This window comes from Pseudochaenichthys georgianus, chromosome 16 (assembly GCF_902827115.2).
Source record: "Pseudochaenichthys georgianus chromosome 16, fPseGeo1.2, whole genome shotgun sequence".
Classification (NCBI taxonomy): domain Eukaryota; kingdom Metazoa; phylum Chordata; class Actinopteri; order Perciformes; family Channichthyidae; genus Pseudochaenichthys; species Pseudochaenichthys georgianus.
In genome coordinates this window covers 41,148,596-41,171,977 of record NC_047518.2, presented here as the reverse complement: position 1 = coordinate 41,171,977, position 23,382 = coordinate 41,148,596, and the positions used below count along the sequence as shown (strand labels likewise).

At 41.6% G+C, this 23,382-nt stretch overlaps 1 protein-coding gene across 1 annotated transcript; it reads left to right on the top strand.

Annotated features, from left to right (window-relative positions):
* Nucleotides 1-20,460: 20,460 nt before the first annotated feature.
* LOC139435413 (uncharacterized) lies at nucleotides 20,461-21,327 on the top strand (the record flags this gene model as incomplete). The annotated part of the gene is made up of 1 exon (XM_071206083.1): nucleotides 20,461-21,327. A coding segment is annotated over one exon (867 nt), but the record flags the coding sequence as incomplete, so codon positions are not given.
* Nucleotides 21,328-23,382: the final 2,055 nt, after the last annotated feature.

The following is a 23,382-nucleotide window of genomic DNA, read 5'->3' as shown; positions in this document are numbered from 1 at the left end:
CAAAATGGAATTTATTTGGTCATCATATCAGTATTTTAGAGAGCTCCCCCCAAATTCACTCCCCTCATGTCACCACTAGGGGAGCTTCTTGAACCTCGGTCTGCGTGCATCCAGTGTGCTCGGTGTTGCGCCAAACGAATTAAATGTGCTTTTCCTCCGCGGCAGTTTCAGCTCCTTTTCCTTTTCGGAGGCTCGGCTGCCTATCATTTCACCCAGGCGTTTTTGTTTTTAGAGCATTTAATACAAAGGGAGAGAAGAAGACACACACACACACACACACACACACACACACACACACACACACACACACACACACACACACACACACACACACACACACACACACACACACACACACACACACACACACACACACACACACACACACACACACACACACACACACACACACACACACACACACAGCGCAATCAGAGGACTGTGCTGGACCCCTAAGGTTTCTTCTCTCCTCTGCAGTGAACACTTTGAGTGTCATCACTACAGCACTCACTCATGGATATAATCCCTTTTTTTTTTTCAGGGGAAAATACTTGGTGAGAAGGTAGGTGAAGAAGGTAGGTGGCACTGTAAAACACCTTTTTTTTGTAATTTACCGACCTAGAACACTGCATTGTATATTTTGCTTGGAGCCTGCATGACAAGGGGCCTGAGTAACTTTCAATGTATGCTGCTACTAGTGTTATTTTTTCCATTTGCATCCTTCATTTTCATTTTTTCACACACACACACACACACACACACACACACACACACACACACACACACACACACACACACACACACACACACACACACACACACACACACACACACACACACACACAGACACACGCACACACACACACACACACACACACACACACACACACACACACACACACACACACACACACACACACACACACACACAGGGCCGTATCCACCATTGAGGTCACCGAGGTCCGGACCTCGTTAATTTTTTCCGAGCTGTGTATATAACTAAACTTGTGAAATAATTGCACTAAACGGGGTTCTTTGTAGTACTTCCATTTACTGACGATGGGGGTGCTGCATAACTACGTAGTCTCGATTAAAGCAAATAGAAGAAGACGACATGTATCAACAAACCACCGCAGCCCGGACTTGTATCGGAGCAGCGGAGGAGTGATGAGGTATCTAGAGATCTGAGTCCAGCGGGCTGCTTGTGTTTCTGTTCATCAGGACATCATATGACCAGCAGATCCTGTGTGAACGCTCTACGTTAGTCAGTGGACGTCCGACAACATGCACACTAACTTATATTGCAGCTTTAGGCTATACTTTGGTTTAAATTACGTGAATAAACTAGCTAGAGAGCTAAAGTTAATTACATTCATCCAATGTCAGAAGGATTACCTTTTAACAAACGTTGTAATGCTTTTCTTTCATTTCAATTTGAGTAAAACATTGAAGATATAACATTGTATTGTTTTCTTTTTACACTGACTCAGATATAATGAAAAGACTACGTCAGTCGAAGCTCAGTTTGAGAGAGAGAGAGAGAGAGAGAGAGAGAGAGAGAGAGAGAGAGAGAGAGAGAGAGAGAGAGAGAGAGAGAGAGAGAGAGAGAGAGAGAGAGAGAGAGAGAGAGATCTATAACAATAGTCTTCATTTACAATATAGACAATAGGCATAATTTTAAAACAACATACATCTATTGCAGTTATGATGTCATAATAACATACAATTGTATAAAACACAATTTGCTTACATCTTTGTTCTCTTTTGAGAATCAAACAAACAAGTGAAATGAACTAAATTGCTGAATTGCTTTTAATTCACTGGAGCGACAAGTGAGGAGGAGTAAAAAGTGAAGAACGAGGGAGAGACTGAACAAAGAGAAAGAGTAGAGGACAGAGAGAGTAATGAACAGGAAGAAGACAGAGAGACTAAAGAAGATGGAAGAGAGGCTGCAGGTTATGGAAAGGAGAGAGACATGGAAAATGAATGTTGACAATGTTTTGTGATCATTTTAGCCTCTTCCTCATGTCCAGATCATTAATAGTAACAATCAACTGATTCAAAACTATTGATGCTGCAGCCCACTGACATGGTTTGAAATAGATATATTATCCAACTTGTGATCCCCCACAGGACTTAAAAAGCACCTAACTAGATCATGAAAATCCCAGAAACCCCCAAACCCCCAAACCCCCCTAGCATGTTTGGACCTCGGTATTTAGGAAATCCTGAATACGGCCCTGCACACACACACACAAGCATTCGCTTTTTTTCTCCGCCTCATTGTAGCGAAAATGGGCCCAAATATCACATTGTTTCTTTCTCCCAAGCAGTGGTGGTTTTAGACTTTTTCGTTGTCAGTCATTTTGACGGACGTAACATTTCCGTCATAATCCATTATTATCCGTCGAGTGCAGAATTTATCACTCACTCGCGCTGACGGGGGGGTATTCGGTTAACGCGAGTGCGACCACTGCTCCCAAGCCCTGTTGTTACCATTTTATTTTCTGTTAAATAAGGTTAGTTAGACCATGAGTTAGACCCGAGTCTTTCACGTTAACAATGTGCCGCTGCCCGGTGTAATTCAAATCTACCGCCGCGCGCAGCACAGACACACACAGCTGCTGCCCTGCCAGTGCCGCAGCACCGGAAATGGAACTGCTGGGAGAAAAACTAACTATCAGAGATGTAACGTTATCTTTGATAATATTTCGTCTCCTCATTTTTCGTCAACGAAAGTAAAGAGAGATTTTGGCATAGTTTTTATTTAGTAAACTACATTTTCGTCTCGTCACTTTTCGTCAACGACATTGCATGATGATTTCGTTACAGTTATTGTTTACTGCCGTCGGTGCCGTCTCGTCATCGTCTCGTTTTCGTCATGGAAAAAAAGGTCGTTGACGAACATATTTCGTCATAGTTTTAGTCAACGAAATTAACACTAGAAGGAGGCCTTCAGGGATTTGTTATCCCGGGGGACTCCCGAGGCAGTTGCAAGGTACCGACAGGCCCGAAGGGCAGCAGCCTCATCCGTGGCCGAGGCAAAGCAGCGGGTGTGGGAGAAGTTCGGAGAAGACAAGGAGAAGGACTTTCGGGCGGCACCAAAGTTGTTCTGGAAAACTGTCCGACACCTCAGGAGGAGGAAGCAGGGAACCATCCAAGCTGTGTACAGTAAGGATGGGACGTTGTTGACTTCAACTCATGGAGTGTTAGGGAGTTGGAAGGAACACTTTGAGGAACTCCTGAACCCGACAACTCCGCCCTCTATGTTAGAGGCAGAGCTGGAGTATGACGGGGGATCAACACCAATCTCCCGGGGGGAGGTCACTGAGGTCGTCAAACAACTCCACAGTGGCAAAGCCCCGGAGGTGGATGAGATCCGCCCGGAAATGCTGAAGGCTCTGGGTGTTGAGGGACTGTCATGGTTGACACGTCTCATCAACGTTGCGTGGAAGTCGGAAACAGTACAGAAGGAGTGGCAGACCGGGGTGGTGGTTCCCTTTTTTAAAAAGGGGGATCAGAGGGTGTGTGCCAATTACAGAGGCATCACACTACTCAGCCTCCCCGGGAAAGTTTACTCTAAGGTACTCGAAAGGAGAGTCAGGCCGATTGTCGAACCTCAGATTGAGGAGGAACAATGCGGATTCCGTCCTGGTCGTGGAACGACGGATCAGCTTTTTACTCTCGCAAGGATCCTGGAGGGGGCCTGGGAGTACGCTTATCCGGTCTACATCTGTTTTGTAGACTTGGAGAAGGCGTATGACCGAGTTCCCAGGGAGTTACTGTGGGAGGTGCTGCGGGAGTATGGGGTGAGGGGGTCTCTACTCAGGGCCATCCAATCTCTGTACTCTCAAAGCGAGAGCTGTGTCCGGGTCCTCGGCAGTAAGTCGGACCCATTTCCTGTGAGGGTTGGCCTCCGCCAGGGCTGCGCTTTGTCACCAATCCTGTTTGTAATATACATGGTTCGGATTTCGAGGCGTAGTCATGGGGGAGGGGGTCTGCGGTTCGGTGGACTAAGGATTGCACCACTGCTTTTTGCAGATGATGTGGTTCTAATGGCTTCATCGGTCTGCGACCTTCAGCACTCACTGGATCGGTTCGCAACCGAGTGTGAAGCGGCTGGGATGAGGATCAGCACCTCCAAATCTGAGGCCATGGGTCTCAGCAGGAAACCGATGGACTGTCCACTCCAAGTAGGGAATGAGTCCTTACCCCAAGTGAAGGAGTTCAAGTATCTCGGGGTCTTGTTCTCGAGTGAGGGAACAATGGAGCGTGAGATGGGCCGGAGAATCGGAGCAGCGGGAGCGGTACTGCAGTGGCTTTACCGCACCGTTGTGACGAAAAGGGAGCTGAGCCAGAAGGCAAAGCTCTCTGTCTACCGGGCCATTTTCATTCCTCCCCTCACCTATGGTCATGAAGGATGGGTCATGACCGAAAGAACGAGATCGCGGATACAAGCGGCCGAGATGGGTTTTCTCCGCAGGGTGGCTGGTGTCTCCCTTAGGGATAAGGTGAGAAGTTCGGTCATCAGGGAGGGACTCGGAGTTGAGCCGCTCCTCCTTCGCGTCGAAAGGAGCCAGTTGAGGTGGTTCGGGCCCCTAGTTAGGATGCCACCTGGGCGCCTCCCTAGGGAGGTGTTCCAGGCACGTCCAGCTGGGAAGAGACCAAGGGTAGACCTAGGACCAGGTGGAGGGATTATATCTCTTCGCTGGCCTGGGAGCGCCTTGGGATCCCCCAGTCAGAGCTGGTTGATGTCGCCAGGGAAAAGAAAGTTTGGGACTCTCTGCTGGAACTGCTACCCCCGCGACCCGACCACGGATAAGCGGGAGAAGATGGATGGATGGATAGTTGGTTAATGTCACCAAAGCATCAATAGAGTTTTATTTTATAATATCAAAAGATTCATAATTTGTTTAGATTTATCTGGTGCCCTTTTGGAGACGTTTTGACCCCCACTGCTGACTAGTGCTGCGTACCTGGACTCACATTCAGGTTCAGGTCCGGACTCAAGTCCAGAGGTTCAGGTTCAGGTCCGGACTTATAAGTCCGGACCTGAACCCATGGCTTGTGTCAAGTTGTGTGAGTAACTAAAGTGAACTTATTGTGAGCTAATTATCAATTGAAAATTAACTCATAATCAACTCAAATTCAAACTCATCAGGTTTATTGTGCTCCCTTCCAACTTGTGTCTACATTTCTCTACAAAGTACAAATGTGCCACTTAGTCTACAAATGACTTATGACAGCAACTACAGTGAACTACTACAAAGTTCAAACATTTATTTCATTTACCAAACTAAAGTAACCAAACAGTCCCTGAGCTGACTGAGCCTAAATCCCTAAAACGTTGCTGAAAGGTAGAGTGTAGAGTAGACTATACGCATCACACTGTTACACACCTAATATACAGTATAGGCTACACTCTAGTGACTGTACAGTCAGAGTGTACTGTCTGTGCACCATGTATTTTCTACAACTCTACAATACATACTGTTAGAAATTAAAATCAATGTTGATATGGCGTAATTTTGAATTAAAAACACTAATTTAAATCACTTTTATTCTGAAAAAACCGAAAGTTCACACTATTAACTTAAAACTTTTATTCTGAAAATTCTTCACTTCCGGTTAGCATTAGCATGTGGCGAAATTCTACGTTTTCAAACCGTAAATCGAAGGTGAAATGACATGTGATGTTGTACACTGAGCACACTGGGATTAGCACTCATTTATTGACGCTGAATAACGTTTATCAGGGAATGTTTAAATAACCACAGACACCAGAATATACGTAAGTGCTAGTTTTTTTGCGAGTCCAAGTACCGGTTCCTGACGTTCCGGTTTTAACCGGACTTGAACCGAAACTTTTTACAAGTCCAGTACCGGTTCGGCGTACCGGTACGCAGCACTACTGCTGACATAAAAAGATAACAGTTAGTACACGAAGAAGAATGTACACTCTATTTCTGCCACTATAAATCGCTGAAGCATTATTGTCCTAACGTCACTGTAATAGCCTTGTTAGAAGTACAATGAATTCCCTAAGGTTATATTACCAGGCATGGCATATTTATATTTAAAAGCATGAGGTTATACTCTATTAGCTATAACTGTCACGATCACAGGTACAGATCAGAACCCAATAGCACGACTCAGATACAACCAGTGTATAGCAATGTTCAGTTTATTCAGGTCAGGGACAGGCAGGGTAAAAACCAGGAAATCTGTCAGACAGGCAACCAAAACCAGACAGGGAGCAGGCAGGAACTCGAGATCCGTAAACAGGCAGGCAGGGATCAAAAACCGGGCAGGACAAAAATCTAGGCTAGAGCACAACACTCACTGGAAACGACAAGACAATCTGGCAAAGGACAAGTGATAGTGAGGTGGTATAAATACTGTGGAGTGATGAGGGAATGAGTAACAGGTGAGGGGAAGGGCTGGGGAGACCAGGTGAGGGAAGTGAGCTGATTACAAGGGCCTGGAGGAAGGCGGGATCTGAAATGACAGGAGAGTTTAGATGAGCCCCCAAACAAACAATAATAGAAGTGTCTAACTTGTGACAATAACAGGTGAAAGAGCCTACAGCACTGACCTTGCTTGTGAATGGACTCCATTAACAGAGGACGTGCTCCCGACCTTCTGCAAAGCCTTCTGTAAACTGGCATCGTCCCAGAAACGGTTTGAAAAAACAATACCTTGTTTAAAAGCTGCCCCCTCAGTCACACATCATGAATCTTCCGGTCAGGCCTTTTACGAGTCAGCCTCTGATTTATTTTTCACAGAAAAGTCATGCAGTTTGACATCTCTGACATTAGATATTGATTCAAAATCAGAAGCAGTGAGAGCTCCTTCGCTCTTCATTTTCTGGGATCAAATCGCACCAAAATGTCATAACAAACTTCAAATAGCAAGTTGAAAGGACCTACACTTTATTTAGAGAAAATCCGACAACATTTGGCTCTGAGATGTAGTGGAGAAGTATTAAGTGACTTAAAATGGAGCTAGAGATGTAAGAAATTGACATATTTGAATATGATGCAATGACACAATTTGTTTAGCTGTGCACACTCATACAATCAAGCATTGTTAGTGTGCAGGCAGTTATTTGGACTGCTTACATATTTATGTCACTTTCTTAGTAAGTTGTCCACAAACAGCAGTGTGTCCTGTTTTGGAGTCAAGCATATTAAATGTGAATTTATTACACTTTATATTACTTTAACTTTGTCATATACTAACTACATATGGAAAGGTCTTATAAATATGAATAAGAATACCAAGGCAGTGGTGTTTGAATGGGCTCACAGATCCCAAACATGTCATAAATAATCAATGCGCAGCATAACAACAGAAGAATATGCTGCAGGGTTTAAATATCCCATTTGATGAAGGAACGCCTCGGGATCCCCCTGGACACATCTGAATCATCTGCAGGAGGAAAATACTTCGGAGCTCCACAAAGGCAGAGAGAAGAAAAGAATCACAGAAGTTAAGAAAGGGAAGTTTGAAGCTCGCAAGCAACATTTGAAACCAATATAAAAGGTAAAGATAACATAAAACATTGTTCTACATATCTTATCTGTTTTCTAATTGTTCATATTTTCTATTATTGTTAGTTATTTTATTCTATTTTGTCAGATTATTTTGGCCTCATTGCAGTCTTTTGTGTTTCTTATTGAGCACTGTTTTCTATAAATAAATATTTTTCATTTTCCATCTATATTGTCCATTTTAAATCATTTAGAATAAACGTAATTAGGATTATATATACTTAACCACATCAAATTGCACTAATTGAGAAAGGTGGTGTTTACAGATGTTAGCAGGGGTTTGCTCTGCTATGATTGGATTAGCATTTAAAAATGATATCAGAAATGTAATTTGATTGACCTTTAACATCTTTCTAGCCTGTATGTCTTTACCCAAGATCCAAATTGATGCCTTTAAGCACTAAAGCAATATAATTGATCTGTAGCTGCTTTATTGTTGTTCATGTTTCACTTTACTGCTTCCTGCGTCCGCTCCCAGGCGGACTTGTAGGCATAACATCCAGTTTCACTTCCTTGTTTATTATGCTAATGTATTTCTGCTGTGTACTAGTCAGAAGGAACAAACCCTAAAGTTATGACACAGCGCCAAAGGATTAAAGCCTGCCTCTGATTTTGAATAACAGACATTGCATTAGAAATGAAGATGGTAATACATTTTTACAATTTTATCTCAAGGTCTAAAGGTGAATACAAACTATATTTTTTCTAATTAAAGCTGATTAATCATTTTTAAAGGATTTGTTTTATTCATTTAGGCTGATCTTAGTCCTATTATATGATCAAATAAAATAATAGGCCATTTTACCTATTATACTTGCCTTTACTGATCATGTAACGTCTGTAAATGTGACGCCAAATGTCAGTTCTGTTTCTCCTCATTGCTCCTGAACATGAGTCTGGTTTACTCACACGCTCCAACTCTCTCCACCAAGGGGAGCTAGCAGCCTGCAGAATATCATAGATACCAAGATACCAAGATTATGAGTCAACTAACTTCAGATCACGTCTCCCTCCAGCAGAGCACACGTCTCCAGAAGAAGCCCAGGGAAACGAGGCCAAAGCACATCACTTCAGTAAGATTATTCTGGGCTGCTGTCTACGAAACACAAGCAACATATCAGGGTCAATATGGCAAGCAGCTGCAGTCAAACATATTTCACAGGAAATAGAAAATGCACACTTTTTGCAGTGTCTATTATTTCTGTTTCATATGTTTGATATGTCATAAAGCCCAACCAGCAACAAGGTCTGCAAATGATCTACCATAAGACATACCCTGCATCAGTGGCACAATAGTTCTATAGGCATTGGCCTAACACACCACTACATCTCACATGATGAATGTGACTCTTTAATGTGCATTAGCAGCTCCTGACACATCATCCTGCCCCTCACAGCACAAGATATATTCAATGAGAGGGGACATTACAGCCTCTGCATCAACACTGAAATATGATACTTACACATGCTCACTTCACCAATTATTGCACATTATAAACGTAAAGAACGGGTAAAGCTGATGGGAGCCATTGGATGTTTTAGTATCAGAGGAATAGTTCATGGATCACTAAATGTGTAAAGTAAATGTCATGGAAATCCTTTTCATATTTGTCAATATTTGTTTATTTTATTTATATAGCACCTTTCAACACAAGGCAATTCAAGGTGCTTTACAAAAATGAAAGACATTCAGACAAAGGCATTTAAAAACAGTTATTAAAAGAAAAGATAATAAAAGCAACATTAAAAGAAAAAAAATACATGAATAAAAAGTTACAGTGCAGTTTAAGATATGAATAGTTCACACAGAAGTTCCACTTTGCTGATGAACACAACGGCTCAGTTTCAATTAAAAGCAGTGACAAAAAGTAAGGCAATTCAAAACTATGAATGTTAACTTCATGGTGGCACATTTGGAGATCACCCACGCTGTAATGAATATATCCTCTGAGGAAAATGATAAAAATAATAATGTTCCGCCAAATATTCCATGATCTAAGAGGCCCTATTCTGCTTCCTGTAGTGTGTTAGGTGTTAGTGCATGTAAATGGTTTGCAAAGGCAAAGATCCCTGTGTTCCCTGCAGAGGGAGTTTCTCCCCCTCACACTCCCCCCCTGCCTGAAACGCCTCCATTGGACTACTTGTTTACTTCTATAACATAGTGACATCATTATGGTTGACCAATCACAACAGATCCGGCCAGCTAACCAATCAGAGCAGACTGGGCTCTGGTTTCAGACAGAGGGTGAAAGAGGTGCTGCAGCACAGACAGTATGAGAAAAAGAAAGCGCTTTTTGAACATTAAAGCATGGAGACATGTCCCAGTAGAGACATTAAATACAAATAAGAACCTGAACATGAGCACAATAGGACCCTTTAACATGAATTACGAGTATTCACATTATTATATCTACAGTACAAGACCATCTGTATTAAACAAACGCGGGGGGCATTCTGTAACAATGAAATGTAAATAACAAATTATGAAAATATGTCGTTGTTATAAAAAGCATTGAGCTGCAGGGTTCATACCTATTATCTACGGCCGAGTGCTTTTCTGAAACCTTACAGTAACCCTCAGAGATGTGTATGCAAATTACAACACGTAATGATGATGACAGCAATAATTACGAATTACGATCACTCCCTGCTGAGGTGTAATTTATTTTATTTTAAATCAAAGACTATCCTGGCAGGACTTTAGCTTCCTGAGTTGTATTTTTGTTGTATTGCACACATTTACGCAGCCGTGAAAAGCGCTGGTTCTTTACTCGAGGGGGAACAGTTGAAAATATAAGGCCTCATTCAAATGTATTTTTTAATGATGAAATCCAGCCATGCAGAAGCTAAGAGAGCAGCTCCACATATGGTCCATCCCGCAGGACAACACGCAGATTTGACACAATGCGGTTGGTAGTTCAATGCCTGATAAAAGGAAAACACACCAAGGGTTTCATCTCAATGTTCAGGTTTATTAAAGCATGGAACAGCCCATTATATTTCATACAGAGACGAACTTGCGGAAACATTTCTTGCATTTCAATTGGTTTCTTCTATGTTTCGTTCGATTCGAGGCACATTTTAGACAGGATTTCCATAGCTTTGTAATTTTTCATCTTTCCTTAATTGTAGACTCTGATCAAGTTTAAAGAGATTATATTTGAGACTACAATGCTGTAAAATAAAGCCTTCCACTATATATTAAGTTGTTTATTTATTGGGGAGGTTGTTAAAGTTTGCGTAAACTAGCTATGTGAAGTGAATGATAGTTCTAAAATCCAATGGCTGTAGAACAATGACAGTGGAGAAGATAGTGCTTGAGGTGCAGCTGTAAGGTGCAAATGTTGTAGTAGCTGGGTACAATTAACTCCAATGATCTTTACAAAGTGTTACATGGCAGTATACCATTTTTTTTGCAAGCCTGATCAACAAAGTTGTCAAATTAAATTGCAAAGACTTTGAGCACCCACTCATTAGCTCCACTGAACTTCATTAAGCTAAACCACTTCACTAAAGTGACTCAGGCTCTCCATGAAACTAAACTATACTGTACATTTTTTGACACTCCACACACCCTTCATATATAAGATTGGTTTTCCTAAATCTGTGTTTCTCATCTGGGATGTTATACTTCCGTTTTGATTATATAGATCCTTAAATCTGCCTGAGCATGCAAATAAATTCCCATTTGAACATCTATAAATGTGTTCGCTTAAAAGTTTCTTCATATTATGTTACCCTCTCATTAAACGATAACTTAAAGTGGACCTATCATGCTATATTTGAATAATATATTGTAGGGCCATACCTTTATAAAACATATCTGTGAAGTTCTTTTTTCAAAATACCAAACAGATCATGCATTTTAGCCATGCCTCATTTCGCTCTATTTGCTCTTTCCAGCCCTGTCTTTGCAAGGGCTGAATCTGTGACGTAGCTTTAATGCAAATGAGCTGCAGCTGACCACGACCCCCTGCAGGAGAGGGGGGAGTGCTTTGAGGTCAGCTGCTGGGCTCTCAGAAGAGGGGGAGAAACAGAGAGGCTCCGTCCTCCGTGTTTTATTCTTATATGATTATATAGAGTCGTTATTCATTTGTTTTAAAGCTCAATAAATAACAAAGAAGACCTTTGACCCGCACTTTTCTAATTTTGTCCGGAAGATTTCAACTTTAACGGACATATTGACCGGCGAAAAAAATCTAACTGAAACTCTGCCACACAGTCCCCTCGTCCCTTGGAAGAGGCGGTGTTTGTCATCTGCTGATGGACTAACCGGTGAGAATTACAGCGCTTGCCTCGGGGAGGGATTGCATTGAATTACAGCAGCAGGAGCAAGCGCTTGCCGCGGGGAGGGAGAAAAAGAGCCACACCGGAGAATAAACAGAAGGGCAACCATGGCAACCATGCACGGGAAGTCTTCTTCACTGCTTTGGCAGACTACAGCGCCACTTACAGGCCTGGCATATGTACTACAGCGTCTCCAGCGCTTTCGAGCGGCAATGGCCGGCCGAGGCCCAACCCCCCATTCCCCTGATAGATGGAGAGTTGGCCATATAGGCGGAGCTCCTCGTTCCTGACGTCAGAAAAATTCAAATCTGTATCAGCTCCATTGCAGCCCCGTTTTTAGAGATTTGGGTATGGAGGAAAAGAGAGAGGGTTGTGTTTTCTGACACTTGGTGAGTTCCCTGACACACCAGTGACACATATTCATGTATAAAAGACGTACAAAAGTGCCTTTTGTATGATAGGTCCCCTTTAAATTAACCATTTTTGTATCCCTCCTTATCGCCTTACTATGCTTGTGATTACATTGGATCCTCACAAGAATAGAATAAGAAGCTCACCCAGGCCCTTTGCATACACACACATGCAAACACACACATGCAAACATTGACACTTCCAGTGTATTCAGGGCATCAAGGCCTCATCTTACTGACACCCAGGGGAACTTGTGTCCTTTGTCAAAGCAACTGGTTCTGCCACACTGGCAGCTTCGGCTGGGAGGCAGCCGGGGAAGTGTGTGTGTGTGTGTGTGTGTGTGTGTGTGTGTGTGTGTGTGTGTGTGTGTGTGTGTGTGTGTGTGTGTGTGTGTGTGTGTGTGTGTGTGTGTGTGTGTGTGTGTGTGTGTGTGTGAGTGAAAGAGGGAGAAAGAGAAATATTCGTACGTGCATGCATCATTAATCACGGTGGGGGGCCATGCTGCTACCTATAAAAAGCTCCCTCTACATAAAGATCCAAAAGCACTTACAGTCACCCTCAAACTGTTTGATTGACAGATGATCGCTAGCAACAGCATGGCAACAAGTGCTTAGCAACAAGGACATACGAGGATGTATCATCTCTTCATCTTTCATCATAAAAGGAGCATTTTCTCAGCAGGAACTGCAGTCAAAAAACCCTGAAAACTCCAGATTTATTTATTAAAAAACCCAATGGACCATGGTAGCAATTCTGGCTTACTAAACTTGTATTTTATTAATTTGTGTTGTATTTTCAGCTACTTTGTCCTTTGATTTAAACAGATGCTTTGTTTTTGAAGTATGGGAGTCACTACTTGGGTAATTGTTATAGTGGTTTCCATTTTGCTATACATGTGCAATATCTAACATTTTACCTAAGAATACTTTATGTACATGTACAGTATGCAGAACTGCAGGACGGAGTCCAGAACAAATTTCCTTACAGGGACAATAAAGTATATCGTATAACAAAACAGGGGGAAAAAGTAACTGAGAAAATAAAAAGAAGATTGATGGATCAACAGTTCAGTTCAGCCTAAATATATAAAATAATTATTTTATTATAATAAGCACAGAATCTATGAATGCCCAACTATTCACCAAAAACCCTTGTTTTATTTATTTATAGCACCACCTTTTCCTATATCATTAAATTATTAACGCCTGATAAACTGTGGGTACTTCTTGCATTTACAGTATTTCTGCAGTCCATGAATATTTAATTAAAGCAGTCTGGATGTTTCAGTCGACTCCACTGCCACTTGAGGCCCCTGAGGTTGTCTCGAATGTGTGTGTGTTTCGTGGGCCCTCTAACTTTGCTAGCGTCAAAAACAAGCGTCCTTCAGTGATGTTCCTCTGTGTGTGTGTTTGTGTGTGTGTGTGTGTGTGTGTGTGTGTGTGTGTGTGTGTGTGTGTGTCTCATCTCCAGCCTCTGGCATGGTCAGGTCCCATTTCTATCACTGCGCTCTTTAGACGAGCTAAGAAAAATGGTTTGCTCTGCCCCTGCAATGCACCAGTCGTCCATGAGTTTGTACGTCTTCCCACTCATACATCCATCTGCATCAATGTATCCATCATCAGATCCCTTTGTTTGTAAATCATCTCCATCCCAGATGTGTATTCTTGCACGGCCGGTTACCGTACCCATAATCCCCTGGCTCATATCACCATAGTTCAGCACATGTTGCCCTGCTCATCATCTGATTTCCCAGCTGTATGTGCTCGGCATCTTAACATGTCAGATCCCATCCGATGGTACAAGTCTAAATCCTGTTGGGATTGTTCGAGGAGCACACGTGTCGATGCATTGTGTTGATAAAAATAGATTTCCGTTGTGCAGAAATTGTTATGACTCAATACCAATGTTCTGACCTGTATTACCACCAGGGTAATCCTGGGATCTAAGCAGACACCCAAAGGAATGTTGGATAACTTTTAACACCTAGCTGTATCTACTGTATAAAGGGGCAAACACAATAAACATTAAGGCAACAACATCCGCAAAACCTATTGTTGTTATATCTGCTGAGCAAGTCAACTGAGGGAAATGTAATCTGCTTCAATTTCAAAACTAGAGCTGCAGTTAGTGCCAATTCTTTGAAAAGATTCTGTTTGAGTTGTCCACAACAAATGGCAAAACTATCTTCTTAAATGGGATAAGGTTTGTTTGGAGCCATGTCACCATAACTATGATTAGCTAACCATTGCTAAAAGCTAAATAAAGACGCTTAGTTGGTCGTTATTCCTTCCACCAAGGAGGTCATTTTTTGCATTTGGTTTGTTTGTCTTTTCGTCAGCAGGACTACGGAATACAACTGCTATAACTTTGTATAACTTTGTAGGATAAACAAAAGGGTTGAGTATTTCGGTTTTCCTAAATTAAAGTAATGATTGTCTTCTATTGTTGGGAACACGGTCAAATTAAAAGAGGAACTGGATTTTCTTTGAGGTGTTCCTGTAATTTTATTTTCCTCCATTTTCATATGAGCTTTGGAAAAGTTTCTTGCATTTCTTTCCACGGTAGTTTTGGGTTCGACTTCCCTCATTTTAAGACAAATTAACCAATGTCTGTTGATCAGAGAGAGGTCAAATAGTGTTTGACAGCATCAGGGTCAAGTAAAGGTTTCTAGTGGTACAAACAAGTGAAATTAATAACTTTGTTTGACCCATTTTCTCTGTTATTTTCAAACTCTCTACAGAAAACCGAGGTTAATATTTAATGCATCGCCCCTCAGAAGACAGCTTGTTGATTATGGGAATACAACATCCCTTCGTGACGCAGTGTTGTTGTTCATCAATGTGTAATACCTTTGCCCTTGTGGGTGTGATGTGTTTTCTTTGCAAAAACTTAACTTCCTAACAAATTAATGTTGTATCCTGCATCTAGTTATTTGTACACAAACAAAGCAGGAGAGTCAAAGTTCCTCACCAAACAGAAGTCCATTCATCATGGGTTTTTGCCAGGAGGCAGTGTACCCATTACTGGCTGCATTAACCACATCAGTGGAGAGGGTCAGGCGATATTTTCCATTAGGCACAGAGTTGCTTTGTGTGGTCCAGCTTTAGAGTTAAGAGCGGGGGGGCTTTAAGAGCATGTCGAACACTTGCAGGAGGTTTATTGTCCCCACGACTCAAGAGTGCTGCAGTTATGGCTATCGGGGATAAACCGTCAACATAAAAGAATATGGTTGGATAATTATCAAACAGAAAAGGGTTCAAAAGGGATTTCGTCTTTCTTTTTTAGATTATATTTATTTATGTTTAAGTAGAGCTTCCTTTCACTGTGTGTATTGCCTTTATCCACAATACTAAGTGCATCTGAATAATCTTCTTTCATGCAGAGCCTTATGGAATTTTTCGTTTAAATGTGATTTGAAAAATCTTTATAGTTTCACATCTTAGCAGAAGTCCTGCACTATAAAACAAGGAAGAGTTTTTTTGAAGACCTAAATTATACCTTAAAGGTTCCTCCAAAGTTTGAATGTTCTTGTCTGTTACCTATTTTATTTATCTGACTGCTCTTCAATAAACTTTTATTCAATTGCTTATCTGTTAAATATGGAATGACGCGCAGCTTTGGTATGATAACAAAAGCATTCTTTGCCAAAATGTGAAAGTTAAAATAATGGAAGAACTAGATAACTAATATGAATTAGAAGATTTTATGCTTTTGAAATCTTCGGATTTCAAATACGTAGAAATTGAAGTCATGATACAGCACAGTGGTTGAAGTGCTCCAATATTGATGTATTACAGTGTTTGCCACCACGCTCATGAAGATGACAGCCACATTAAGTACAAATGATCACTGACTGTGGCCCAAATATTGTGTGTTTAATCTGCCCTTTACACCGACAGAGCAATCACTGCAGCCACATTATAAAACAATACATTCCACCACTGTACACTTTTGTCTAAAAAGGAAAATGGAAACATCCAAACCAAAATCCCATTGGAAAAAAAAATACAATTCTTAATAATACTGTCACATGATGTGTATTTTGGTAAATTGTGTAATTTTTTATCTTTAATATTTTTTTTATGCATGCTTCCCAGTTAACATTAAGCTGTCTTTGGCTCTTTTCTGCGGTAACAAATGTAAATTTCTCCTCTGTGGGACGAATAAAGGCATTCTGATTCTGAGTATAAAGAAGAAACAAATACACTTGTTTATGTTTAATATTGGATCCTCTTTTGTGTGAGTTTTTCTAATATTTGTATATAATTGATATGGATACCATTGAGATTAAAGGTGGGGTAGGTAATTTTGGAGAAACCAGCTCGAGTGCGCTTGAATTTCAAAATACTCAACCGGAAACAATCTGACACTTCCTTACACAGCCCCTCCTCCAACACACATGACCAATGAGGGCACGAGATAAGTTTGTGCACAGATGGAAGGCTGACAGGCAGGTAGGCCATCCAGTTATTTTAGCCGGGCCGGCTATTGGTCGTGCTTTTTACAGTACTACTTTTTACAGTACTACATTCTTCTAGACGTGTTTCGGAAGGAGGAACCTATTGCGGTGAGCATGTTGTAACTTCCGGTTGTTGTTGTCATCTCCGGGTATCCCGTGTGCCTGTTCTGTTGCTGATAGCTTATTAACTTAACTTAATCGATCGTTTTAAAACTCTTGATCACGGCAACTGCCTGACGTTGTAATCACACGTTACTACAGTTTAAGCACTCACAACTCTCCTTCTCTTAGCGACTGTAACTCCACAGTTGCCTACACTCTTTTTGGGTTTGCTAACGGTAGCTACTTTAGCTTGATAGCTAGCCATGGCTCTTTCCTAGGGTGGCCATTTCCATAACACCAAAAAGGAGGACACTTTGGGATTATCTTTTAGTTTTTATCCTGGCTTCACAGAATCCTTCACACTCAAAACACAATGAGACTAGTGTACTAACCACAAGTTGAATGTCTATTTTCGATACTTTTGCCCTTTCCTGGCTGCTTCCAAGCGTTTTTTGTTTGTAAGGAGTCTCTGGTACATGTCTGTGCACTCAAATGTGAAGTTGACACAAATTTGCAGCTCTGCCTTGACACTGTCCACATCCAGACGATTTCTCTCATTTCTCCATGCTGAGGTCATCATTGAGAACACACGTTCTGTATGGGCATTGCTACATGGGATGGAGAAGATATAGGCGCTGACCTTCCTCAGATTCACAAGTGGGACTTCTGCTTTGGAAAACAGTTTGAGATACCGCTCCTCACTGTGGCATCCTTCCATTTCTGAAGAGCTGAGAATAGCTTCCACTATGCCATATTCCTCATAGAGTCCATCCATGTCAATGTCTTTCAGGCTGCAGGCTTGGACTGCATCACTGTATTCTCCATAGGACACAGCAGTTGTGAGGCGAAGCTTTGACACTTTACTATGAAAGCTGTTCTCAGAGAAGTCATACCTTTCACTCACGTATTTCTTGGCTCTTTCATAGAAAACAAGAAAATCAGCCTCACATTTCTTTGCCAGATCAGGGGTTAGCTGCTTGAGTTTGTTGTTCACAGCAAAGCCAAAAAATGTGTCCTTTAACCTTCTCTCAAGTTTCCCTTTCAGTTTAGTCATTACCTTAAACACAGAGGTTATGCTGAATGATTTGGCCTCAAGTGCTTCAATGCAGTCTGAAAATACTTTCAGAATGTGACTGAGGAAGAGAAAATACATCTCAGATACTTCGTTACCATCCTCTCCAAAGCATTTCCACAACATCTTGGAGCATTCCTCCTCACCTAGACTCTGAAAGTAGCTGGTCAGGGGCAGGGCCGGCCCTGACCAATTTGCTGCCCTAGGCAAGATTTTAGCTGGCGCCCCCCCCCCAAATGCAGACACTTACACTTACTATGATTCGTGCGTGTTGTGGCATGACCACCAAAACAGAAAGATATGGACACAAGATGTGTGCAACTGTATTTAGTTTCCTATCCATTTGAACATGATTTAAGTGTGGGTGGGGGACCTCACCTCCTATAGGGGGGTCCGGGGGCATGCACCCCAGGGAAGACTTTTTTTTTTAATATTGAAGTTAAAAGCATCAATCTGGTGCACTTTGAGAGCAACATTAGGAAATCTATGGATACATCTCTCAACACCCATATGAAACAGAACTGTAAGCAGATTTTCTTTTTCTTTATGGATATTTTACAAATCACTCCCCTTTCAAACTGTATTCTTGTTTATTAATAACAACTTTTTTGTACTGTCATATAGTATTTTATACCTGTTTTTCTCTTATTTTTATAACTATAATGATCATATAAAGGTGTGCCTTTACCTCACTGAGCTGAGGTTATCAGAGCCTCGCAGTCTTTCAGGAGAGAGCTCTCTAAAGCTCTCCCCCCGCGGCCGCTTACACAGTAAATTCCAATGTTAATAAAAGCACACAGAAGCTGTATACGTTTTTTGGGAGTTTGATTTATTTTAAATTAACACAAATACAACATTAAAACCTATAATTGCACACTACCATTATTTTTTTTTAAAAAGAACAATTTCACATAAACCTCTGGTTTTTACTGGGGCTGGGGCAGTTCAACTTGATTTTGGGGGGGGGTGTGTGCCATATTTTATGGGCGCTGTACGCAATATAGTCGTAGTTCTGTTAGTATAAAATAATAAGATGTACTTTGTTGATCCAAAATCGGGAAATTGTGTTATGAAATTAACACTTTTTTTTCTTCTTTCCCCCCCCCAATTTTCGGCGCTCCCTATGGGTTGATGCGCCCTTAGCATTCGCCTATACTGCCTATGCTGAGAGCCGGCCCTGGTCAGGGGTCTCCAACACTTCAGAATTCTGTCAATAGATGGCAGCAGAGACAACCATCTCGTGACAACGTGCCGCAGCAGATTGCATTCCTCCACTTCCACAAACTCGCAGAATTCCTTCAACTGCGCCGTTCTGCTAGCTGAGATGCTAAAATGGCTATACACCTTAAGCACAACATTTTCAATGTCAATATCCAAGTTGCTTGCTGCATATCTTGTTGCATTGTGCAGAATATGGGCTAAACAGTTTGCAGCGAGCACGTCTTTTTGAGCCAGTTTCAGTTTCTGATAAACACTGTTGTGTTTTCCATAGTTAACGCTGGCGTTGTCTGCTGCATATGCTGAATTTTTTTTCACATCTAGTCCAGACATCTCCAGTTTAGATAGCAGCTGATTTGTTATAGCTTCTGACTTTTCGTTGCTATCACTGTAAAAATCCAACAGTGCATGTTTCACGCCCTCCTCAAAGTGAAAATATCTCAGTACAATGGGGAAACACTTGATCGTACCTTTGTTTGATGCATCACTTGCCACTGAATAATGCAGTTCATTTTCTTTTAATCCACATGCGTCTGGACAGAGTAGGGTGCTAGGACATTTTCGCACAAAGCTTTGGCCTTTGTTTTTCCACAGGTCATCCCTTTTGCTATTGATGAGTCGTTGTAGATTGTGCGATCAACTTTTATTCCACAGTCTACACTCCTGTATGACTGGTGATGCTTGACGGCATGATACACTTTACAAAGTTCTGCAGCAGAGATTTTGTCATCTTGAGGCGATGAAGCTTCACGGAAAAACGATAAAAGTGAAGAGGCACCTGCGCTTTGATCGTTGCTTTTGTGCTTATCTGTGTTAGCATGTCTGTCGACGGCACCTTTTGCTTTGCTGCTTATGTCCACATCACAACGACACAACGTGCATGGAAGTCGTCCTTTCGGCTTTTTGTGAGGAATCCATGCTCTTTCGACCATTCAGGATTAAATGAAGTCTTTCGTTTCGGCATTTCTGCGGTTTAACCCTACCGCTAACTAGGTGGAGTTGGCTCATGAGCTAGTCGGCTAGCGCTAACGTCACTCTGTGCCACAGTGCCCTGCCGTGAACGTGACGTCAAGAAGCACATGGCTAATTGTTTACGTTTATGAACCAATGAAATACAAGATATTTATTTGACATCGCATTCAGCCAATCATTTGTAAGACCACAAGTCTTACGGGGGTATATACTTACACATAACTTATTATTTGTATTTCTTTGTATAATTGTCTATTTTTTTTATACCCTAAAAGTATAAAATAGGGATGAGCTCAAAAGGAGGACAAATGAGCGTCCGGCTCAAGGCTGCGCTGGCAGACGGACACAGACATTGAAAACCGGACTGTCCGCCCTAAAACCGGACGTATGGCCACCCTACTCTTTCCCCACCCCCGGGTGTTATTTCCTGTTCTTCCTGTTTCATGTTTGGTTACTTCCCGGCCTCCTTTACTGGTAAGGATACATGTGTTAAATGTAGTATAGTTGTTAGGTTGGAGGCGGGAATCATAGCCATAGAACCCCGGCTCCGCATCTTAGAAAGTAACTCAGCTACAGTAAAGCCCATGTTAGCCAGTGCGCACCGGCCAACGGTAGCTCCTCTTAGCCGTCCCCCGGCAACTCCCGAGCAGCAGGGAGACTGGGTGACTGTTCAGAAGAGGCATAACACGAAACCCGCAGGTCCCCACCAACCCGTTCACGTATCTAACAGATATTCCCCACTCAGCGAGACACCCGCTGAGAAGCCAACTCTGGTTATTGGTAGCTCTATTATGAGACACGTGAATTTAGAGACCGAAGCCTCCACAGTCACATGCATTCCGGGGGCCAGAGCGGGAGACGTTGAGGCGCATCTTAAACTGCTGGCTAAAAATAAACGTAAATACAGTAGGATTGTTATTCACGTCGGTGGTAATGATGTTCGTTTACGCCAATCAGAATGCACCAAACTTAATGTGGAGTCGGTGTGTAGTTATGCTAAATCAATGTCGGACACCGTAATCTTCTCTGGTCCTCTCCCCAATCTGATCAATGATGACATGTATAGCCGCATGTCATCATTTCAGCGCTGGTTGTCTTGGTGGTGCCCAGCAAACAATGTGGGCTTCGTAAATAATTGGACAGCCTTCTGGGGAAAACCTGGTCTGATTAAGAGAGACGGCATTCATCCTACTTTGGAAGGTGCAGATCTCATTTCGGCAAACATTTCAGGGCTTTGTGGACTTAGTCCATGACAAACTGGAGTTGAGACCAGGAGGCGGAGTCGCAGTCTTACACGCTTCTCTGCGCTGTCTCCGAGGCAGTCATCCATAGGAATCCCGAACCCAATAAAATACCCAATATTAGCGGTGTGTGTGTCTGCCCAAGGACAATTTAAGGTAAAACCTAATAGAGGTGTCATACATAATAACCTAATAAAAGTAAATGTAACAACTACTACTGTGCAACAAAACAGGAAGATTAAATGTGGTCTCTTAAACATAAGATCTCTAGCATCTAAAGCAATATTGGTAAATGATTTAATATCAGATTATAATATTGATATATGCTGTCTCACTGAAACTTGGTTGAGACATGAAGAATATGTCAGCATAAATGAGGCCACTCCACCCAGCCATATCAACACTCATATTGCTCGAGGCACGGGCCGAGGAGGTGGAGTTGCAGCAATCTTTGACTCAAGTTTACTTATCAATACTAAACCAAAATTAAATTATACCTCCTTTGAAAGCCTCGTTTTTAGTCTTACGCATCCGCAGTGGCGACTGGTCATTAGGGGCAGGTGGGGCACAGCCCCACCTAGTGTCAGCAGAAAGTATTAAAAAATAATGATTACAAAAAAATGCAAAAAATTAATTAAATATATAAAATATATTTTAAGATCAAGTTTAATCATCTGATTCGTCTGTACATTGCTGTTTTAGTCTGTGTTCTTCTAATTAGTGTCTACAGTGTGTGCCTATTGAGCTGTTTTGAGCCATGTGGGACAAAACCCGATACTGCCCCTCCCTCTCCCTGTTTAAGTCAATGGTGACTGTAAAAACTACACTGCGCATGCTCAGAGTATTGTCCTATTTAATGTGTGTGACAAAAAAAGAATGTCCAAAGGGGCATAGTGCTGCCATCCCCACCATACGTCATCTCACATAATTCAGAGCTGATTGGCTGTAAGTACGTGTGCCGCGAAAAGTGTGGTGTGTGAAGAGGAGACGAGAGAGCTGCAGTGACGCGTCCTAAAACCCGGAAGTAAACTGCGCATGGCTTCCCTCGACCTAAAAGCAATGAGATTTCTCCATAGGATTTTATAAAATAGTTCAAAATAAGATCTGTGGGAAACAAACCTGTTAGATAAATGCACGTTTTGTTCAGCCGGATAATATCCACATGTCTACCCTACTTTTATAATTTTCGAATCATAAATCTATTGATTAGATTAGATTTATGATAGACTTTTGAAACTACAAGAAGATAAGGAGGACTTTTACAAAAAAGTAATAGAGATTTTTGTCCAGAAGGATAGGCACATGGACTTCATCTTCATGTCAAGGTAAGACTGCAATTTTATTGAAAATGGGATCTTACTAAGAGAGAACAATTCAATATTTAAATGATAAAATTACATGTTTTGGGTATCCTTTTGTTGAACTGTCTGTTTAAAATTAATTGAAGCGTCAGACAAAAAAAGCTTTTGAAAATAATAATATATTTTGATTTAGGTCAAAATATTATATTTGTAAACCTGAAGAGTCAGTGCCAGTGCCTCACCAGCCATGAACCTCACTGCAGAAGCTATAGACATCTAAGTTTTTTGTGCCCCACCACTTTTGTACATATAGAAACGCCACTGCGCATCCGACCTGGAAAACTTTGCAGCCAATCTTATTTGTTACAGTGTATCGTGCACCAGGTCCTTATTCAGAATTCTTATCAGAATTCTCTGAGTTTTTATCAACTTTGGTTCTTAAAACAGATTATAAGTAATTATCGTAGGTGACTTTAATATTCATGTTGACGATGATAAAAATAGCCTTACTGTTGCATTTAACTCTATATTAGATTCTGTTGGTTTCTGTCAGAGTGTAAATAAACCAACCCACTGCTATAATCACACTCTCGACCCTGTTCTGACTTATGGTATTGAAATTGAGCAAATTAGTCGAACCGCATAATCCTGCTTTATCCGACCATTTCTTAGTAACTTTTGAAGTAAGGGGTGGGAATTAATAAGCATTTGCTTCCTCCTACTCCTTTTCGGACACATATGATTTATTATTATTATTAATATGAAG